At 31.6% G+C, this 21,891-nt stretch overlaps 1 protein-coding gene and 1 long non-coding RNA gene across 3 annotated transcripts; both read left to right on the top strand.

Annotated features, from left to right (window-relative positions):
* Positions 1-9,791: 9,791 nt before the first annotated feature.
* Positions 9,792-18,469, top strand: LOC144849938 (uncharacterized). Of its 2 annotated transcripts, none has more exons than XM_078707081.1 (2): positions 9,792-10,716; positions 18,080-18,469. In XM_078707081.1, exons 1-2 carry the CDS (start codon positions 9,846-9,848, stop codon positions 18,316-18,318), a joined length of 1,110 nt encoding a protein of 369 aa, XP_078563207.1. In that variant the 5' UTR covers positions 9,792-9,845; the 3' UTR covers positions 18,319-18,469. The 2 variants fall into 2 exon arrangements, with proteins under 2 accessions (XP_078563207.1, XP_078563200.1); XM_078707074.1 differs by lacking the exon at positions 9,792-10,716 and adding an exon at positions 16,195-16,232 and having other exon boundaries at positions 17,158-18,469.
* Positions 18,470-20,098: 1,629 nt separating this feature from the next.
* LOC144858661 (uncharacterized) lies at positions 20,099-21,163 on the top strand. Its single transcript, XR_013616654.1, has 3 exons — positions 20,099-20,130; positions 20,323-20,464; positions 21,091-21,163. It is a non-coding gene; the product is annotated as an uncharacterized LOC144858661 (long non-coding RNA).
* Positions 21,164-21,891: the final 728 nt, after the last annotated feature.

Raw genomic sequence — 21,891 nt, 5'->3', positions numbered from 1 at the left:
CTACAAAGTTGTGGATGACAGTGTGGTGTAATGGTTATGTATCCAGCGTCTCACAGTTGAGATCGCTGGTTCAAGTCCCACTGAGGTTTTTTTTTTTTTATTATTTTTTTATTTCTTTTTTTTTAGTTTTTTGTGGACCTTGATCTTTGACCCTGACCCTTCAAAATTTAACCACAATTATATGATGTGTCATTGATCATTGAGGCTAAGTTTGGTGAGAATCGGATAAAAACTGTGGTCTCTAGGCAGTAAAATAGGTTTTTGTTAGTTGTGACCTTGACCTATGACATTTTCCCCTCAAATTCGAACTCCTCCGAGCTTTTGGGGCATAGATCATTGTTGCCAAATTTGGTGAGAATCGGATAAAAACTGTGGCCTCCAGGCTGTTCACAGACACACAAACACACACACAAACATACAGGGGTGAAAACATAACCTCCTTGGCGGAGGTAATTAGCTTTTTTCCATGCAAACAATCTGACAAGCATTGTTGCATCTCTGTATTGTGAAATTCAATAAAGTCGTACGGGTTTGTTTGACGCCACCAATTTATTTGGTGGCGTCAACAATTTCAGTTACCCAGATGAGCAATGTGCCGTCGCGTCGCGGTGTCAGCCATGACATCTTTACCATTTCTAAATTTAATTATTCTCAGTACATCACCAGGCAGTTCAGAATTTATTGAGTGCCTGATAATTGATATATAAGACTATGTACAAGTTAAAGATTAGTCTTCAATATGTAGATTTAAAATTGTTCCCTTCTGATTGACTATTTTTCCCCTTTTAGATTACACTTTTTTGCAGGAAAATTACTTTTCTTTTCGATCAAACTTTTGGTCAAAGTGAATACCTATTATATTAAATTAAAATTGCATATTCATCAAACGAAAATCACTTTTTTTTCAGGGTAGCAATATACCTTTAAATCAATCTAATTTAAATAAAGATTTAGGTACAGATTTTAGGCCAATTCATTGATTTAAATGTATATTGTAAATATAAATCTAGCATAGTCCAAGTCAAATGTGAAAATTACACAGGATCTTCAAATCTACCACACCCAGTGGCAACATCTTTCAAAGCATTCACTGGAGATGCCTGCAACAAACAAAAACACATGCTTAATATTGTGTGTAAGGAAAAATTATCATATTCCAGTATGAACCATTAGGCTTAAAATGTAATCATTTTTATCTTACATTTTCTAATTACTTACTTCCCCATATTCCTCTTCTAGACTATAATTAGTCTATTATAAATAGTTTTTTTTTTCAAATTTGCTTTTTCATAATTGCATATACTATAATACTTTATAATTTGGTACTCACTATACAAATATCGAAAAATTAAAGGTCAGTAATGAATCATATAGGTACAATTGGTTTTGTTATTTATCAAATATTAAAGATGTATTGTCCCTTTGACTAATTCCAAAAAAAAAATTTTTTTAATATTTTGAAAAAAAGTGGGTCATTTTGAAGTATCATAATAGTTATTAACTTTCACCAAAAATTAGTCAAAAAAAAAAATAATTTAACCGAAATACAGACGTTTTTTTGTTCAAAAAATAACTTTGACTTCCAGTCAAAGTTTTTTATCAAAACATATCTCATAATGCAACACGTTTGTTTGGCTACTCTGTATGCATAATCATAAAACTTCCTCGCGATCTGTGTGAAAACACCTTCTCAACCGTGACGAGTTGTAAACAATCCCAATTAGCATCATGCATAATGCATACTCGTGGTTTGAAACCTTTGTTTACTTTCGCTCGTGATGATTTTCCAGACGAAATGTAATCAAATTAATTTACCTGTTAATTACGTAAACTTGTTGTTTTTGGCTCAAATTTTCGACTTAGTGATTAACTTTAATATTACTTTGATATGGCCAATTTAAATTTAGAAAATTTTTTTTTTCATTTTTTGTGTTTCAAGGGACAATACATCTTTAACTAAATTATTTCTTTATATATACTGTGAAGTGACATAATAACAATAATCTAAAATAAATAAACAGCAAATAAATCACCTAGCAACATTGTAACTATGTATTGTGAAGTCATAATACACCGGTTTGTTTAACGAATAACGCCACCAATTTTATTTAGTGACGTCAAAAATGTTACCCGGTTGAATGAGCAACGTACGTCGTCTATCGTGTCAGCCATAATGATTGTATGAAAATATAATGGTAAGTTGAATTCTATTTTTAACTGCTCAATTGAACATTTTATGTACATTTATTGTAGTGTAAACATAAATATACATAAATAGTACCTTTGAAAACTGTGCATTGTTCAGATAAAGTGTATACAATGACACTGGAATTGTTCACACGCTATCTTTTGTACTAATTTGAAAGGTACCAACCAGGCTAAATTAAAAAATCAATGGTTGCTATAGGAACCATCAATGCATACTATAATTCCCTACGCCATTAATGAATGAATGAAATTGAACTATTCCTTTAATTTTATTTCTATTGAGGTTTGTACTTTTTTTTTCTATACCAATCAAGGTACTAGGCTAGGCCTAGGCCTAGCCTATAATAATAATAATATACAATAATGATAAATTAGATCATGTAAATGTTGGGCTATAAAATATGGCAATAAACACTCGCTATCCTGTAATATTATTACCTAATAAAATAGAAAACACCCTATTTGACAATTTAGTAAACATTTTGTTTATAAACAACTTGAATGGAATCACAATTTGGCAATCTTATTTTATTTTTTAATTGGTTCTAAATTCTTCTAAATTGAACTATTCAATAGAAATGTACAAACTAAAAATAAGATAAAAAAGATATTAGCACATAAACCAGGCGCACAGAGAATTTATTCATGTGAAAAGCCACAAAAGGTTTGATGGGCTGATTATGTAGATATATGGCTAAGATTCAATGATCAATATTGCTGCCGGGTCATATCCTGGGGACAACAAATGGGTAGTAACAAAGTGCGACGCAGGGAAGGCAAGCAAGGCAAGTCAGAAATTTATGCGAGGCATCGTTTTACCATCATCAAAAAATGCGAGGCATCATTTTATCATTTCGAGGCAGGAAATCCCCGAAATTGAAGTAGCCTGAATACCACACCTTAGAATTAGTAGGCCTACTTTAATGAAGAAAAATCATATAAAAGTAACTTTAAATCCGTTAAATTTCGCACACACAATGTTCAATATTTTGATTTCTATGGAACAAATTAATTAGAGGGCTAAAAAGTATGTGGATCCCATATTTAACACATTATTTTGTGAAAATCACGTACAATTTCAATAGATTTTGTCACTGTCACTTGTCAGTAAAGATAAATGTTACTGTTGTTACTGTACACGGTTTTGTTAACCTTTTAAAGAATAAAATAGAAAAATTCATCATAATATCCTTAGTAGGATGTCCTAGGTCTAGGCTAGGTAGTGATGTTGATTTTTTTTCAATTTTACAATCTATTTCTATTCCGAGAAATGTTTTGATATAAATATATACGTTGTTGTTGAATTAATTCTGTGAAGTCTTTTTGACCAACTCTTTCATTATCATTATGAATAAACAATTTGAACATTGTAGTCAACTTATACCAGCCTTATAGCCTTTTATATAACACCTAAATAAATTCCTGTCATTTGATTGGACGATTGTGGGTCACATGGCGTGCAATAGTACGCACTATTAAACGATCGTTTAATAGTACTTTTTAAACGTTTTTGTGTACGAGAAAAAAACGTTTCGCGGATGAAAAAAAATCTGGTGTACAAATTACTGTGAAATACAACAGCGCCACCTGTTGTCCTGCCTCTGTTGTTTGTAAACACTACCGCGAGATATGCAACAACAGCAGCAGATTTTTACTCGGGGTACCCGAGTCTAGGACTTACTCATTTTCTCCTCCTCTTCTTCCTCCATCTGGACACTATTGAGTAAAAAGTGCGATTTTTAAAGTACTACTCCTCCCTTATTAGTTGTAGTATTGAGCTGGGATTTGGCATGAATATACTACAGGGACATGTCCTCAAATCTATAGAGCCGGATTTTTAAATTTCAAACCGGATGCAGCCATATGACGTCTCGAAGATGGTACCATATAGCCGTATTTGGTAGGTTATTGATATGTATGTGACGTCACATCCCGTCTTATGACGTCATTACAGCTTCATTTGCTGTACCCCGAGTATCGCACATTCGTGCTTTTTTGTTAATTAATTTGTTTAATTAAGAAGCCACAATGTGTGACACACACCACAGCGTTATGTAGTTATATGCGGCTTCTTGGCGTAGTGGTTATCACGTTTGCTTAACACGCAGAAGGTACCTGGTTCGAGCCCGGGCGAAACCTTTTTTTTAAACTTTATGGTGAAAAGTACTGTATACGCAATATGATAATTATACACAGTATATATTATTTTTTTTAATACTTATTTTGTGTAATCGGTAATTATCACTTTTACACATGTTTATTTTGTTTTGTGCTTATTACCATATTTATTTGTAATTTAAATGGATTAAAAAACTTTCTGTAACCCACATTTTTAGTGTAAGAGGTTTCGTAGTGTAGCGGTTGTCAAGTCTGCTTAACACGCAGAAGGTCCCGGTTCAAGCCCTGGCGAAAACCTATTTTTCTTTAACTTTATGGTGAAATATACTGTATACGTAATATGATATAGAGTATATCTCGTTTTATTACTCGGGGTACCTGAGTCTAGGACTCTCTCATCTTTTCCTCTTCTTCTTCCATCCGGACACTATTGAGCAAAAAGTGCGATTTATAAAGTACTACTCCTCCCTTATTCGTTGTAGTATTGAGCTCGGAGTTAGCATGAATATACTACAGGGACATGTCCTCAAAGCTATAGAGCCGGATTTTTTAATTTCAAACCGGATGCAGCCATATCACATCTCGAAGATGGTACCATATAGCCGTATTTGGTACCGCGGTTATTGATGTGTATGTGACGTTACATCCGGTCTTATGACGTCATTACAGCTTCTTTCGCTGTACCCCGAGTATTGCACATTCGTGCTTGTTGTATACGATTTGGAGATATATATGTACTAATTTCATTCAAAAAGGCATTTAAATTAGCTTTAGATCGTTTTAGGATTTTGATTAATTAATGGGGACATCCCTACAAGACATGGAATCGTTGGAAAAACCATAATTAGCCTAGATAAGTTCCAATTGTCTGTCGAAGTTTTGCTTTTCAGCCAAGCCAGTACTAATAGGTCTAGCCTAGCTAGGCATGTTAGTATAATTGGGCTAGGCGTTTTAGCCTTGCTAGGCCTAGGATTGTTTGGTCGTTTGTTGACATAATTAACACTAAAGTAGGTGTGTTTATAAAATCTATATAAATATAACATTTAATATAAATAATATTAAAAACCAAATGTTACTGTTTTAATCAATGTGAATGAAATGTAGGCCTCTTGGCTAGGGCTACCTTTTATTTGATTCAAATGACAGGAATCTATTTAGATATTATATAAAACAAATAATGAATGTTTTATATTCGTGTAATGGTACAAATAATGGCATTTGGTGAATGATGAAAGGTTAAATATCAACTCGGCGTTGCCTCGTTGATATATAACCTTTCATCATTCACCTCATGCCATTATTTTGTACCATTACACTCATAAACATTCATTATTTGTATAATAGACAATCGCACAGTATGCGATACAGTATTTCTGGGTTCCGATTTCTGATTTTGGAAAAAACAAAGATGGTTTATCAGAAGATAGATAGCCCTTTAAAGCAAATAATTTTAGTGCAATTAATTTTAATATTTCACCATTTTGAACAAAAAGAATGTACACACTACAGGATCGTCGAGGCACCCTCATTACATCCCATCGTGCCTGATGCAGCATGATGTGATGATTCTCGTAAGCAATATATAATACACGACCTTTGATGAAAATGTGTAAACATGTGTACAGTAACAACACATTTTCAAGTACAATTGCATCGAACAGTATCAGCAGTAACATATTACAGCATTTTTATTGACAAATTAGCAAATATTAAACATGTTTTTCACCAATAAATGCATGAGAAATTGACGCATTCCACTGAATTTTAGTTCTCACCTATTATCGTTGCTCTTTTGGCACTCCATAGAAACAAAAATATTGAACATTGAATAAGTGAAATTTGCTATAGTCCAGTTCCCTATGTATTTTCGTGTGCAAATCATGGGGAAAGTGTAAACATTGCGTTTTATGAATATTTGAAGCATGCTGGTTATAAAAACTCATGTTGTCAAATTTCTAAAATTTGTCTTTGACCTCTGACCTCAATTTGAATACTTTGACCCATTGAAAACAAAATGGTCATATCTTTGCAACGCTTAGATTAAATGAAATAATTTTAGTGTCAAATTATTTAGAAGATGCATATTAATATTCGTTCTAATGGAAAAGTTTGTCCAAAAATGGCTGGAAGTATGATTTTTGGCATTTTTGACCTTTGACCTACATATGATATAACTCCGTAACTAACAGTTGGACAAACTTTAAATAGGGCTCAAATTAATCTGAAGGTATAAGTTTCTATTCAGTCTCATGAGAACTTTTTCAAGAAAATTACTTAAAATCTTTTTATTGACCTTTGACCTGTACTGGTAGTACACATTCCTATAATCTCAAAAACTATTGGCTGTAAAAGGGTTTTTTTTGTGAAATTTTTAGAAAAATTTACATTTATATGTTGTATAATAACAACATTTTATAAAAATGTAAAAAAATTCCATTTATGAAAACTAACTTTGTAATTTATTAACATCACTAGCGTTTGTTATAGTATTATAATGTGTTACATTTGCTGATTTTAAGCACTTCACATGAATTTATCAGAATTATGTGTATTTAATATGAAGTTTTATTTTTTTTATATGAAGAAAATTTAATTATCTATCAAATAAGACCATTTTCAAATTATTATGGCTAAAACTTAATTAGATACAGGGAAAAAAGTGTATTTTTACTTGTGTGAACAGCGCCCTCAATCTTCATTTTTTCCCTCAAAATACCACATTTTTATGTGGTTTTATAAACTTAGCTGGTTGTAACTTTTTAAAGGATTTGTTGTCAGTGACGTGTAACTTACATACCCCTTCTACCATATAATAAGTAAGTTTCTGAGATAAAATGAAAAAAACATTTTGATAGCTTGATATTTTTCTTGAGGTTATTACATGGTACACGCTAAAAAGGATTTTGATTTTGTGCTAAAAATTCATCTTTTTGGTCAGTACAAACAATCTTGTACAGACATTCTTACACAAACAGCACATTTTATTGGAAAGATAATCATAAAATCTATCCAATAAAATATGAAATTTGTGTAGTAATACTGCTAGATAGATTTTATTAAACCAAAAAGATGGACTTTTAGCACAAAATTTAAAATATTTTGTTGGCATGTATCATGTAATAACCTCAACAAAAATATCAAGCTATCAGGATATTTTTCTAAATTTTTTTCAGAAACTGACCTAGTATGTTATAGAAGGGGTATGTAAATTACAGGTTACTGTAAAAAATCTTTGAAACAAAGTTACAACCAGCTAAGTTTATGAAACCACATAAAAATGTGGTATTTTAAGGGAAAAAATGAAGATTGAGGGCGCTGTTCACACAAGTAAAAATACACTTTTTTCCCTGTATCTAATTAAGTTTTAGCCATAATAATTTGAAAATGGTCTTATTTGATAGATAATTAAATTTTCTTTATATCAAAAAAATAAAACTTCATATTAAATACACATAATTCTGATAAATTCATGTGAAGTGCTTAAAATCAGCAAATGTAACACATTATAATACTATAACAAACGCTAGTGATGTTAATAAATTACAAAGTTAGTTTTCATAAATAGAATTTTTTTACATTTTTATAAAATGTTGTTATTATACAACATATAAATGTAAATTTTTCGAAAAATTTCACAAAAAAAACCCTTTTACGGCCAATAGTTTTTGAGATTATAGGAATGTGTACTACCAGTACAGGTCAAATGTCGATACAAAGATTTTAAGTAATTTTTTTGAAAAAGTTCTCATTAGACTGAATAGAAACTTATACCTTCAGAATAATTTGAGCCCTATTTAAAGTTTGTCCAACTGTTAGTTACGAAGTTATATCATATGTAGGTCAAAGGTCAAAAATGCCAAAAATCATACTTCCGGCCATTTTTGGACAAACTTTTCCATTAGAACGAATATTAATATGCATCTTCCAAATAATTTGAAACTAAAATTATTTTATTTAATCTAAGCGTTGCAAAGATATGACCATTTTGTTTTCAATGGGTCAAAATATTCAAATTGAGGTCAGAGGTCAAAGTTGAATTTTAGAAATTTGACAACATGGGTTTTTATAACCAGCATGATTCAAATATTCATAAAACACAATGTTTACACTTTCTCCATGATCTGCCCACGAAGGCACTTTTTTTGACATAGGGAACTGGACTACTAGTTAGTTATCAAATTTGGAGTCAAAATAAAAGCGAAGGAAACTAGCGCCAGGTTATCAGTACGTATATGGACAACAATAAATAAAAATCGTTCGTAATATACCTAGCCTACTAAAACAGGAATACTAGTCTATCAATAGAGAGGTTTCGCAATCTTACGAATACGATAACGAAAACGGATACGTCACGCACACATATTCGTTTTCGTAAGCCATAAAAAAATCTGTTTCGCATGGCAACGAAATATTGAGGCGCGTCCAAAATATTATGACTGCGGTAAATTTGAGCGAAGCGCAGGTGGTACGTGTTGCTTGGTGCTTGGCTGCCTAGGCCTAGCGTAACATCAAAGCGAGTGATGACTTTAAAAACTGCTATTTATCAAAATTGACTTGGCATTTTAGTAAATTACTTTATTAAATTACTTTCAATAAATCTATAATTATATTATAATCATGAATCATTCCTGATTCAAATGCAAAATGTGCGAAATAGATCAAAAACTATACTCGTTTTGTAGTTACGAATATGACTGGTGATATTCGTCAACACGAATACGCTTTACGAATATGAAATGGAGATCAGCTCAAAAGTTCACAAATGTATGACGTATCCGTTTTCGTTATCGTATTCGTAAGGTTGCGAAACCTCCCTATTATTAATATTACATCAATTATTATATCAAAATTGACTAAATTATTTTCTACATAGGCCTCTAGGCATATTAGCTAAAGTTTAATTTTAGGCCTAGTATTACAATTGTCGGACGTAAGCCTTTTTTTTTTCTCTTGGGCAACTTACAGGATAAAGTTGCTATACACATATGCAGACAATGTCCAACAACTTTTATCCGTGTGGCTTTTCACATGATTAAATCCATTTTTTACCCCTCCTATTTGGTGTCCCCAGAGAAAATTTACAGGATATGACCCGGCAGCAATATTGATTATTGAATCTTAGCCATATATCTACATAATCAGCCCATCAAACCTTTTGTGGCTTTTCACATGAATAAATTCTCTGGTCTAACAGTGACAAAATATTTTAAAATCATTTCGAAATTTAAGTCTTCTGAGTTACACGACTCCAGGCTTCCGCCATCCCAAAACACAGAGTTTTAGTTTGTGTTCTCATCCTCTATTATTATATATACTGTATGTTTTATTGCACACAATTTTGTATTATGTATCTAGTATATTGAATGAATGAATCTGAAGAGAGAAGTAAGTGTAACATGCCTATTCCCAATTGATAACTCACTATTAATTTGATGGTTTTCTTCTCCTTGCACTCTTTTCAGGCATCTGTTGATAGTTCAACTAACAACTCTAGGCTTTGGTGTCTTTCTCTTCTGGTTATGATAATTTCAACTTCAGTTTCTCAGGACATTTCATTTGATAATGATTATCCAAAATATGTTACCATTGCTGAAACAAAAAAAGCAAGATTTGAATGTTTGCTGCTAAAAAATCATGAATCAACAGTCTATGTGTCTTGGATAAAACATAACAAGGAATTAAACCAAACATTAGAAAATTCAAGATATGCTTTTGGTAAAAAAAGAAAAAGCACTGAAGTTTATGAGTATAGCTTAACAATTGATTCAGTTGAAAGATCAGATGCTGCAGACTATAGGTGTGTGTTTGATACTTCAACAGGCACAATACCTTCAAGGAAAGCTTACCTGAACGTCCTTAAAGTACCATCAATAGAGTATCCAATGTGTTACTTTAGTCAACCTTCATATTACATCGGTGATGTAATACAAATCATTTGCCTTTCAGAGAAAACATCTACAGACCTTACTATGGAGTTCACTGAAATGACTGAACTAGCCTCATCACATGAAAATAGGACTCACATGTGGTTAACTTTAGAATTTCCTGCAATACCAAGTATAAATAATACAGTTTATAGTTGTAAATTATATATTGATATAATAAATGACAGACGATATTGTTATACAAATTCATTAATCATTGTCAACAAATTAAATGTTGTAATTCATGGTGACACTCAATATTCTTCAAATCAAATGGCAAGTTTCACCTGCAAAGGTAACTACACTGATACTGCTAGGTTTACATGGACATCTGAAAATTGTTATACTGACAACTGTACTAACCAAGTCAACAATAAGAATGCCAACAAGTTAACCATCCCATCTATGCAGCCAGAGATGCATGGCACCCAACTCACATGTACTATTGAGGATGAAGGCTTGACTGGTTCAGATACTGTCATTCTTACAGTGGAAGATGAACCCAAAACAACTGAAACAACAAGACCGCCACCAACAATCTCACCCATCTATACAGTACCACTTAAAGAAGTAGAAACTGTGATTCAGGAGAAGTTTAAAATTATTAACAACTTTGTTGTAGTTTGTTTCATTTTAATAACTTTAATTATGTTATGTTGCTTTTTGACATTTAAATTGTTAAAAATAGAAAAGGTTGACTAAAGTTAATAAACATCTGAAATTGAACTCCATGTGAGTACAGACTGGAATATCCACCAACAATCTCACCCAGTTAATAGACAACTAAACAGTGATATTATTAAACACATAGTTAATTTTGATTTTTACTAATTTCAGTTTCATGTGTCTTTGGGTTTGGTTGGTTTCAGACACTATATGCAATATTTTAAATTAGCTGATATTTGAAATATAATATAAATAAGTAAATACTCAAAACAACATTATGTACAGTAATTAAGGCCAGAATGTCTGCCACAGTATTTTTACAATATTAGTAAATGTACAAAAACACTATTCCTGTGCAAATTGAATAGGGTGTTTGTAAATATTTGTTTTTATAATATTTTAATTGTCATTAGGATCTACACACAGATGTGACATTGGTCATTGTCTGAAGTGCATGTGACCTAACTTAGTAAGTTAGTTTTCATTGCAATTGATTCTATACAGAAGAAACAACCATGTTGAATAGAGTCGCATGATTGGAAACTATCAACTAGAGATGGTCATAATGGAATTTTGAAGATTTTATTAAGATTTTCAATTTGTCTTGCAATGTGTGTGGCTATCTTATCAATATATATATTTAGTGAATTTTTGTTTTTAATATCATAGTCTATTTTATATAAATTGTTATCAAAACAAAAATAGGTAGGCTACTAATTGATATAAAAGATATAACATTAATAATGGCTTATAGTGTGGTTATTGTTTGCTAAAACCATTTTGCCTTCGTTTATTATGTAAATTAAGCAGTGCGATCGGTTTAGTTTTAGTTGGTGTGGGAGGGGGGTGGGGGTTGAAGGAGTGCTTGAAAATTATTGGATGAAGTGTTAGTTAGTCCAAGAGCATTAGTTCATAAGTATAGGAGGACCCGGACATTTCTGGTAACAAGCTAATTTTTTCAGGAAAGGTCCAGAACTATGATTGGAACATCATACTAAAAGTCCTGAAAAATCCTCCTTGTGCTCTCCGAGAAATCCAAGATGGCGTCCAAAATGGCTGCCATTTTAATTAGTCGTAGAGTATTGATTTTGGTGTCAAATAGTTCACAATATATACATTCCTATTTGCTCTAACAGAAAAGTTTGTCAAAAAATGGCCGCTACTACAGTTTCTGGCAGTTTGACCTTTGGCCTGGTCTTATCATATCTCGGTAATGGCTTGTCATAGAGAATTGAGATTAGGCCCAAATTGTTCAGAACATGCATATTTTTTATTTGGTGTAATAAAATATTTTATCCCAAAATGACCGGAAGTGAGGTTATTGACCTCTTATTGACCTATTCATATATCTTTTACAGTATCTCAAGAAACATTTGTCGTATAGCGTTAAAAAAATAAAACAAAATAAAACATGCAATTTATAACAATTTGTACAAATAATCTGACAAGCATTGTAGTCCATGGGATTTAGCTAAAAAATGACCCTTTTCTCACACAAATTGCAAGAAAAGGTTTTTTTGATGAAATGTGTTCTTTAGACCCTACTAAACACATTTATCAACGTTAGGACATTTTTCGACAACGGGAAGTAGCCTAATTTGCATAATTAAAAATGGCGGCCATTTTTAATAACGTACTCTGTATCTTGGAAACCGCTAGTCACAGATACTTAATTATGGTGTTAAAATTGTTAGAATATATGTTTTTATATTCACTTTAATGAAAAAGTTTGTCCAAAAATGAATGGAAGTGCTATTTCTAACATTATTGACCTTTGACCTTGATTTATCATATCTCAGCAACCACTAATCGGAGATATACAAATTAGGGCTTAAATTGTTCAGAAACTACACATTTATATCCAGTCTAATGGCATGTTTTTACAAAAAATGGCGGATTCTAACATTATTGACCTTTGACCTTGATTTATCATATCTTAGCAACCACTAATCTGAGAGACACACAATATGGCTCAAACTGTTCAGAAACTACATATTTATATTTAGTCTAATGGCATGTTTTTACAAAAAATGGCCGATTCTAACATTATTGACCTTTGAACTTTGCACTACATAAAATCGCATAACTTTGAAAATATTGTACATATGAAATTATTTTTAGTGTCAAATTGTTCAGAACATACATGTTTCTATAGAGTCCAATGACACATTTTGTCCAATAATGGCCTATTGTATGGTTAATAACATTTGAACTATATTTGAAAAGGATTTAAACCCGGAATCTTCTTCATGTGGACATCCATTAGAACATGTGAGTTGGCACTCTAAAATGTAAGAGTTGCAACGTTGACTTATTATGTTTAGTTTAAAGTAGGCCATGGTACATTACATTTTTTATAAGCATAAACTATTGCATTCATCCATAAACTGCCTACAAGTTTACACGTTTGTTTATTTTATTTCTTATCGTCTTCGCAGCTGAAGCTGAATTACAAGATATTTATATTAAAAGCATTAAAATTGATGGTTAAAAAATGGTAAAAATTAAACCACATAGAAACATGGTACATACACAATACATTCACGTAAAAAAAATACAAAAACAAATTATAAAAGGTTAAAAACTATACACCACTAGTAGTCATACTGTATATGGTTATTGAAATAAATAAATAAACTGAGGTTTTTACTGTATACGGCGAAAATATTGCAAGTGGTGGTCAGCCTAACTATGAGTCTCGATAGCCAATTAATTAAACTAAACTAAATATGTTGCATTAATATCGATCTTTTAAAATTCCAGTTGTCAACAATGCGTCTAGTAGTAGAAAAGGCCTTCTTAATAAATAAGACTATGTTTCAACCTAAAAGAATGCCCTGAAGAGTGATGCTATCCTTAACAAAATATAAACTAAATAATCTTTAGAAATTTGTTTGTTGAATATGCTATGTAATGCCAATTTAATTTGATCAAAAAATAAATTACTAACTTGAAAAAAACTTTAATAAACCTGCAAAATGGCATGGCCTATTTAAAGTATGTACAATATATCATAAAAAAAGCCTACCTCTTTGTTGGCTCTGTTAATAGTGTCAACATCAACTTTTTCCTGAGTAAGATGTAAGACCTAATTTAAAATGTATTAATAATCTAAACCTATAATGTATGTAGTCTAATATTTTTTTTTAAAGTGAATATTTTCAGTAACTAAATTAAATCAACTGGTTACATGCACTTTAAATTACCACCATATTCTAAACAAGTAGTGCCAAATCACATGTTCTAATGAATGCCTACATGAAGAAGATTCCGGGTTTAAAAATCATTTTCAAATATAGTTCAAATGTTAATAACCATACAATAGGTCATTATTGGACATAATGTGTCATTGAACTCTATAGAAACATGTATGTTCTGTACAATTTGACACTAAAAATAATTTCATGTGTACAATATTTTCAAAGTTATGCGATTTTATGTAGTGCAAAGTTCAAAGGTCAATAATGTTAGAATCGGCCATTTTTTGTAAAAACATGCCATTAGACTAAATATAAATATGTAGTTTCTGAACAGTTTGAGCCATATTGTGTGTCTCTCAGATTAGTGGTTGCTAAGATATGATAAATCAAGGTCAAAGGTCAATAATGTTAGAATCCGCCATTTTTTGTAAAAACATGCCATTAGACTGGATATAAATGTGTAGTTTCTGAACAATTTAAGCCCTAATTTGTCTATCTCCGATTAGCGGTTGCTGAGATATGATAAATCAAGGTCAAAGGTCAATAATGTTAGAAATAGCACTTCCATTCATTTTTGGACAAACTTTTTCATTAAAGTGAATATAAAAACATATATTCTAACGATTTTAACACCATAATTAAGTATCTGTGACTAGCGGTTTCCAAGATACATAGTACGTTATTAAAAATGGCCGCCATTTTTAATTATGCAAATTAGGCTACTTCCCGTTGTCGAAAAATGTCCTAACGTTGATAAATGTGTTCAGTAGGGTCTACAGAACACATTTCATCAAAAAAACCTTTTCTTGCAATTTGTGTGAGTTAAAAGTCTAAATCCCATGGACTATTGTTGTATCTCTGTATTGTAAAATCAATAAAGTCAGAGCCATAATAAAGAGTTACGACATTGAAAATTAGAAGCCATTTTTGTGTCAAAGAATTCGCACGCTGAGGGCGCGCGCGTCTCTTTTGTATAGCGTTTTCCTATAGTTCATGCATTATTTTTAGATTTTTTTGTCTATGAAATAACGCTTATATTCCGTTTTTATTTTAGTAATTAATTTTATTAATGGTATTAATTTGGTAACATATATATATTGTATCTATAATAACAAAAGAATACATGCTAGGGCCTACATGCAAGTCAGGATACATCAAAGCATGAACCAATACAAAAAACACACAAATTCACCCCTCTTTTTATACAGTATATGGCTCTCTCAGAGCCATATATATAAAGAGTTACGACATTGGATTATAGTCACGTGATATGCAGATCAATTTGTGTCAAACTTGTCTCCGTTAATGCATGTAAAGTATAGGAGCAAGAAAATACTTTAAACTTTTTCTTATATTTAAAAAAATGTAATTGCACATTTTACGGTGAAATATCGATGTGCACAGCGTACAGAAGTACTTGCGGCAAAGAATATTGCGCGCGCGTGCGCTAGTACATTATAAAGTTCGATTGATTGATTTTGGAACGAAACATCCCATAACTACGTCCTATTAATAACAATTATGTAATATTTTCAATTCATAATGCATGCTTTGATGACTAAATAAAATAATAAAGTGTCGTGAATATATTTGTTAATATATTGAATAGGGTATGAACAATATTAAAATAATAAAGGCAAATTATTACAAATGAAATGATGAACGAGTCTCTGAAAGTTTGTGTCAAAAACACACAGAGAGCCATATACTGTATAAAAAGAGGGGTGAATTTGTGTGTTTTTTGTATTGGTTCATGCTTTGATGTATCCTGACTTGCATGTAGGCCCTAGCATTTATTCTTTTGTTATTATAGACACAATATATATATGTTACCAAATTAATACCATTAATAAAATTAATTACTAAAATAAAAACGGAATATAAGCGTTATTCCATAGACAAAAAAATCTAAAAATAATGCATGAACTATAGGAAAACACTATACAAAAGAGACGCGCGCGCCCTCAGCGTGCGAATTCTTTGACACAAAAATGGCTTCTAATTTTCAATGTCGTAACTCTTTATATATATGGCTCTGAATAAAGTCGTACAGGTACGCCACCAACTTTATTTGGTGACGTCGACAATTATTTTTAGTTGAAATTTTGTCGTGATGGTAAGTCAAATTCTATTAGTAATCCTGCTCAATCAAACATTTTATGTACATTTATTGTAGTGTAAACATAAATATACAAAAATAGCACCTTTGAAAACTGAATTATCCATTGATAATCAGTCAATCATTGGAATATGGTCGGTCCGGGTGACCCTAGGTTCGAGCATTGTTCAGATAAAATGTAGGTGTGGCTATCGTTGTTATACAATGACACTGGAATTGTTCACACGCTATCTTTTGTACTAGTTTGACAGGTACCTAAATTATGACAGAAAAACAAATCAATGGTTGCTAGGAACCATCAATGCATACTATAATTCCCTATTGCCATTAGTGAATTAAAGAATTGGACTATTCCATTATTATGTTTTTTTATTGAGGTTTGTACTTTGTTATATACCAATCAAGGTACTAGACTATAATATTAATATATACAATAGTTTGATGAATTAGACCATGTAAATGTTGGGCTATAAAATATGGCAATAAACACTCCACCCCACCCCCCAAAACACAGAGTTTTAGTTTGTGTTCTCATCCTCTATTATTATATATACTGTACGTTTTATTGCACACAATTTTGTATTATGTATCTATAATCTAGTATATTGAATGAATGAATCCCAGAGAGAAGTACTGTAATAAGTATAACATACTTATTTCCATCTTAGTATTATGCCATTCAGCGCTGTGCCATCATGCTATCATTGTGCCTCCATAAATATATAGCGCCTGGTTCTCATGAAAAATAAATATACAGTATAAAATTACTTCTTCGAGTTTGGGAAGACAACCCGGAAGACAAAGCACAAACGGTGTATAGAGAGGTCAATAACTGATTATGTTGTTTACTGAGACATTGATAACTCACTATATTAAATTTCTGAAACTATTAATTTGATTCTTCTCCTTGCATTCTTTTCAGGCATCTGTTGCTAGTTCAACTAACAACTCTAGGCTTTGGTGTCTTTCTCTTCTGGTTATGATAATTTCAACTTCAGTTTCTCAGGACATTTCATTTGATAATGATTATCCAAAAAATGCTACCATTGCTGAAACAAAGCAAGCAACATTTGTTTGTTTTCTGCTAAAAAATCATGAATCAACAGATCAAGTATCTTGGATGAAACATAACAAGAAAATAAACCAAACAGAACATTCACGATATTCTTTTATGAATAAAAGTATAACCAGTGACATCTATGAGTTTAGTTTAACAATTGATCCAGTTGAAAGATCAGATGCTACAGATTATTGGTGTGTGTTTGATACTTCAACAGGCACAATACCTTCAAGGAAAGCTTACCTGAACGTCCTTAAAGTACCATCAATAGAGTATCCAATGTGTTACTTTAGTCAACCTTTATATTACATTGGTGATGTCATAAAAACCATGTGCATGACAGAGAGGACATCTACAGACCTTTCTATGGAGTTCACTGAAATGACTGAACTAGCCTCATCGCATGAAAATAGGACTCACATGTGGTTAACTTTACAATTTCCTGCAAAACCAAGTATAAATAATACAGTTTATAGTTGTAAATTATATATTGATATAATAAATGACAGACGATATTGTTATACAAATTCATTAATCATTGTCAACAAATTAAATGTTGTAATTCATGGTGACACTCAATATTCTTCAAATCAAATGGCAAGTTTCACCTGCAAAGGTAACTACACTGACACTGCTAGGTTTACATGGACATCTGAAAATTGTTATATTAATAGTTATACTAATGATCAAGCTAACAATGCTAACATGTTTACCATCCCATCTGTACAACCAGAGATGCATGGCATGTCAATCACATGTGATATTGAGGATGAAGGCTTCACAGGCTCAGATACTGTTATTCTTACAGTGGAAGATGAACCCATGACAACAACTGAAACAACAAAAAAGCCATCAACAATCTCACCCATCTATACAGTGCCACTGGAAGAAGTAGAAACTGTGATTGATGAGAAGTTTGAAATTATTAACAAATTTATTGTAGTTTGTTTAATTTTAACAACTTTAATTATGGTATGTTACAGTTTGGCATTTAAATTGTTAAAAAAAGGAAAAGTTGACTAAAATTAATAAACATCTGAATTTGAATTCCATGTGAGTACAGACTGGAATAGTAAATTCCACCAACAATCTCGCCCACTTAATAGACAACTAAACAGTGATATTATGAGGAAATGTTTGAAATTATTAAACACATAGTTAATTTTGATTTTAATCATTTCAGTTTCATGTGTCTTTGGGTTTGGTTGGTTTCTGACACAATATGCAATATTTTAAAGTAGCTGATATTTCAAATATAATATAAATAAGTAAATACTCAAAACTGAAAACTATTATGTACAGTATTTAAGGGAAGAATGTCTGCCACAGTATTTTTACAATATTAGTAAATGTACAAAAACACTATTCCTGTGCCAATTGAATAGGGTGTTTGTTAACGTTTGTAAATATTTGTTTTTATAATATTTTAATTGTCATTAGGTTCTACACACAGATGTGACATTGGTCATTGTCTGGAGTGAAGAAGCATGTGACCTAACTTAGTAAGTTAGGTTTTATAGGAATTATTTCTGTATAATACAGAAAAAACAACAATGTTGTCAACAGAGTCGCATGATTGGAAATCATCAACTAAAAATGGTCATATTGTTACAAAAGACTATGGAAATTTGAAGATTTTCTTAATATTTATCTTGCAATGTGTGTGGCTATTTTAAATATTTAGTGAATATTTTTTTATGATATAGAATATCTAATTGTTAAATAAAAGAATAAACATTTTTTCTACAAAACATCTATTTGATATAAAAAATATGACATTAATGATGGCTTTAGTGTGGTTATTTTTTAAAAATCTTTGCTAAAACCATTTTGCCTTTGTTTATGAATGATGCTATTATGTAAATTAAGAAGTGCGATCCATTTATTTGGTTTTTACTCGTTGTAGGGGGGGGGGGGGGGGGTGGTGGTCTGGACAGTGGAAGTGGGGTTGTTGGTTAATGGGTTAATTTCCAATATTTTGCATTGAAATTGACAAAGTTTAAAGGTTAGCAGTGTTGGGCCACTTGTAGTATCACTGTAGTAAGTATTTGTAAATTGTGCTTTCATTGTGATCTGTGTGACAGTAGTATAGTAGGCATACCCAGCCTATTTTCCTCTGCATGATAGAATTATTATTATATTTTATTATAGTATATCCGCAAAAATTTATGCTTAAAATTACCTGAAATGTGCTTAATTTTGTCCATTTTAAAAGATGGAATTGCTTGTATGATGATAATGTATGAGACTAAATATTGGATAATGATGATGACCAGAACTAAAAGCAGGATTTTAGAAAATTGCACATAACTATTGTTTGCGAACCTTAAAAATTTGGTCAAATCAGTTTTTACGTTGAATTAAATCATGCAAACAAAAAGACAGAAAAACATATTCATAACATTGACGCACTGGTTGTTGGGCTCAGAATTTATATTGTTATTTGGAGGAAAAATTCAAGTTAAATACTGTTATTAAGTTATTTTTTTTTTTCAGCAGGCTCGTTAGTCAAAGCCACTGTTTTTTTTTTGTTTTTTTTTTAACCATATTTAATGAGGGTGATCATTAGGGACCCTCAGAGGTTCACAAGACAAACATATACACAAGATGCTCTACATAAACAAAGTCTTATTACAAGTCTTTGGGAGTGGAGTAATTTGGTCCTTAGAAAAAATCCTGACATGTGACGGGACTTGAACCCAGGACCCTTGGAGTGGTAGACAAGCATCATAACCTCCAAGCCACAACTCCACTCCTAAAAATAAATAAAGTGCCCCCTGTGATTATAAACATAAAATTATTGCATGTATAAAATATGGATGGAAGTAGCTGCAGGTTTGTTGTTTTATAAAATTGTTTTCGCATGTTGCCTTTGCAAAATAAATAAAAAATAAAAATTGTAGGTAGTAATTCTTTTAAGATTGTGGTTATACATATTTAAATTCTTATGAATAATATGTTTACTATCAAACACTTGTATTCAAAATCCAGAAGTTGAACTGTTTTTATTTATTTGTCACAATTCAGGTGCCTATCAAACTAGGAAAATGGAAACCCAAGAAGGAAACTATTGTCATTGCCACACCTTAGAATTGTATGCAAACAATGTTTGTCACCCATCATATTCTAAAGATAGACTGGATTACAGTGGGTGATTCAGTTTTCAAAGGTACTATTTGTGTATATTTATGTATACAGAACAATAAATTTACATGAAATGTTCAATTGAGCAGGATCAATAATCAATTTGACTTACCATAACATAACATAACATAAATCTCTTTATTCATCTCATAAACAAAAACAAGTGAGGAGTAAAACATGATTTTAAACGATGAAAGGGACCTCCAAGAAACCCCAAGGGGCTTGTGATAGGAGGCCCACCATTTTCATCGTCATTTTCGTACGATCATCATGGCTGACACAGCAGACTTGTTGCCGTCGCTAAATAAAGTAGTTGGCCCGTAATACCTTGTTGCTTTCACAATACAGAGATACAACGATGCTACGTTGCTAGGTTATTTATTGTATGGCAAATAAATAGTTATAAATTGCATGTTATATTTACTTTGCATATCATACTATGAATCATGTTTATTGATATATTGCTGACCTTTAATGTTCAATATAAGTATCTACCAAATTCTAATTTTAGTCTAGAAGGGGAGGGTCTTTACATGCGTGAGAGATTATGATTAAGATGATTGCTTGAGCTTAATGGTTCATACTGGAATTTGATTATTGGTTTTGACTCGAATTATTTTTTTTTTACAATTAAGCATGTTTTTTTTGCAGGCATCTTGATGTGAATGATTTGAAAGATGTGCTCATGTGTGCGGTATATTTGAAGATTGACCAGGACAATGATGGTAATATTTACATTTACACAGCATACATAACATATCTATGCCGCAAATAATGAATTTTTCCTTAAAACAGTGTGTTATTAACTTTTCAGATTCATTTAAGAATATTGTTTCGCTGAAAACAATTTTTAAAACATTTCTTGTTAAATGCCATTTGAGTGATAATAGTTATTCAATTTGATCGTAATTTACAAGCTTGTTATGACTGAAAAATGCGTCATTTCTGCTTTCATATTTTATTGTTTCACTGTATGTCTTTTTAAGTGAATAAAATACCAAGATATATAGCTCTGAAAATGAAAAAAAGCTGGTCCAAACTTTCTGCATGATATGCAAATGTCCCAACCATTTAAACCACTGGGGTTATACATAGTCTATGATTGTAAACTAAAAAACATTTTGGTGAATTCCACTCCCTGTGAAGCAAAGGTGAGAACAGTTCATTCAATCTTTTTAAAGACCCCTTCCCTGCAATTTTGGACGTTTTTTGGAAAATAATACATATATATCACTTTAAAAACATTAAACCATGTCATTCCTTGTCTTAAATGTACGTTTTATGGTAAATTATGATAAAAAGTGAGAAACAATGCACTACCTAAGTAGCTCGCGGCGATCGACCTCTCGTGGACGGTCTTAGGCCTAGCCTAGCTAGGCTTAGTTTTGTAGGCCTAGCTGGTAAACATCGGTAACGTACGAACATCGTACGCTAGCTATATACCTAGCCTGA

Source organism: Antedon bifida, chromosome 1 (assembly GCF_963402885.1).
Source record: "Antedon bifida chromosome 1, ecAntBifi1.1, whole genome shotgun sequence".
NCBI lineage: Eukaryota > Metazoa > Echinodermata > Crinoidea > Comatulida > Antedonidae > Antedon > Antedon bifida.
The sequence above is the reverse complement of the archived record's forward strand: the minus strand, read 5'-3'. Positions and strand labels throughout refer to the sequence as shown.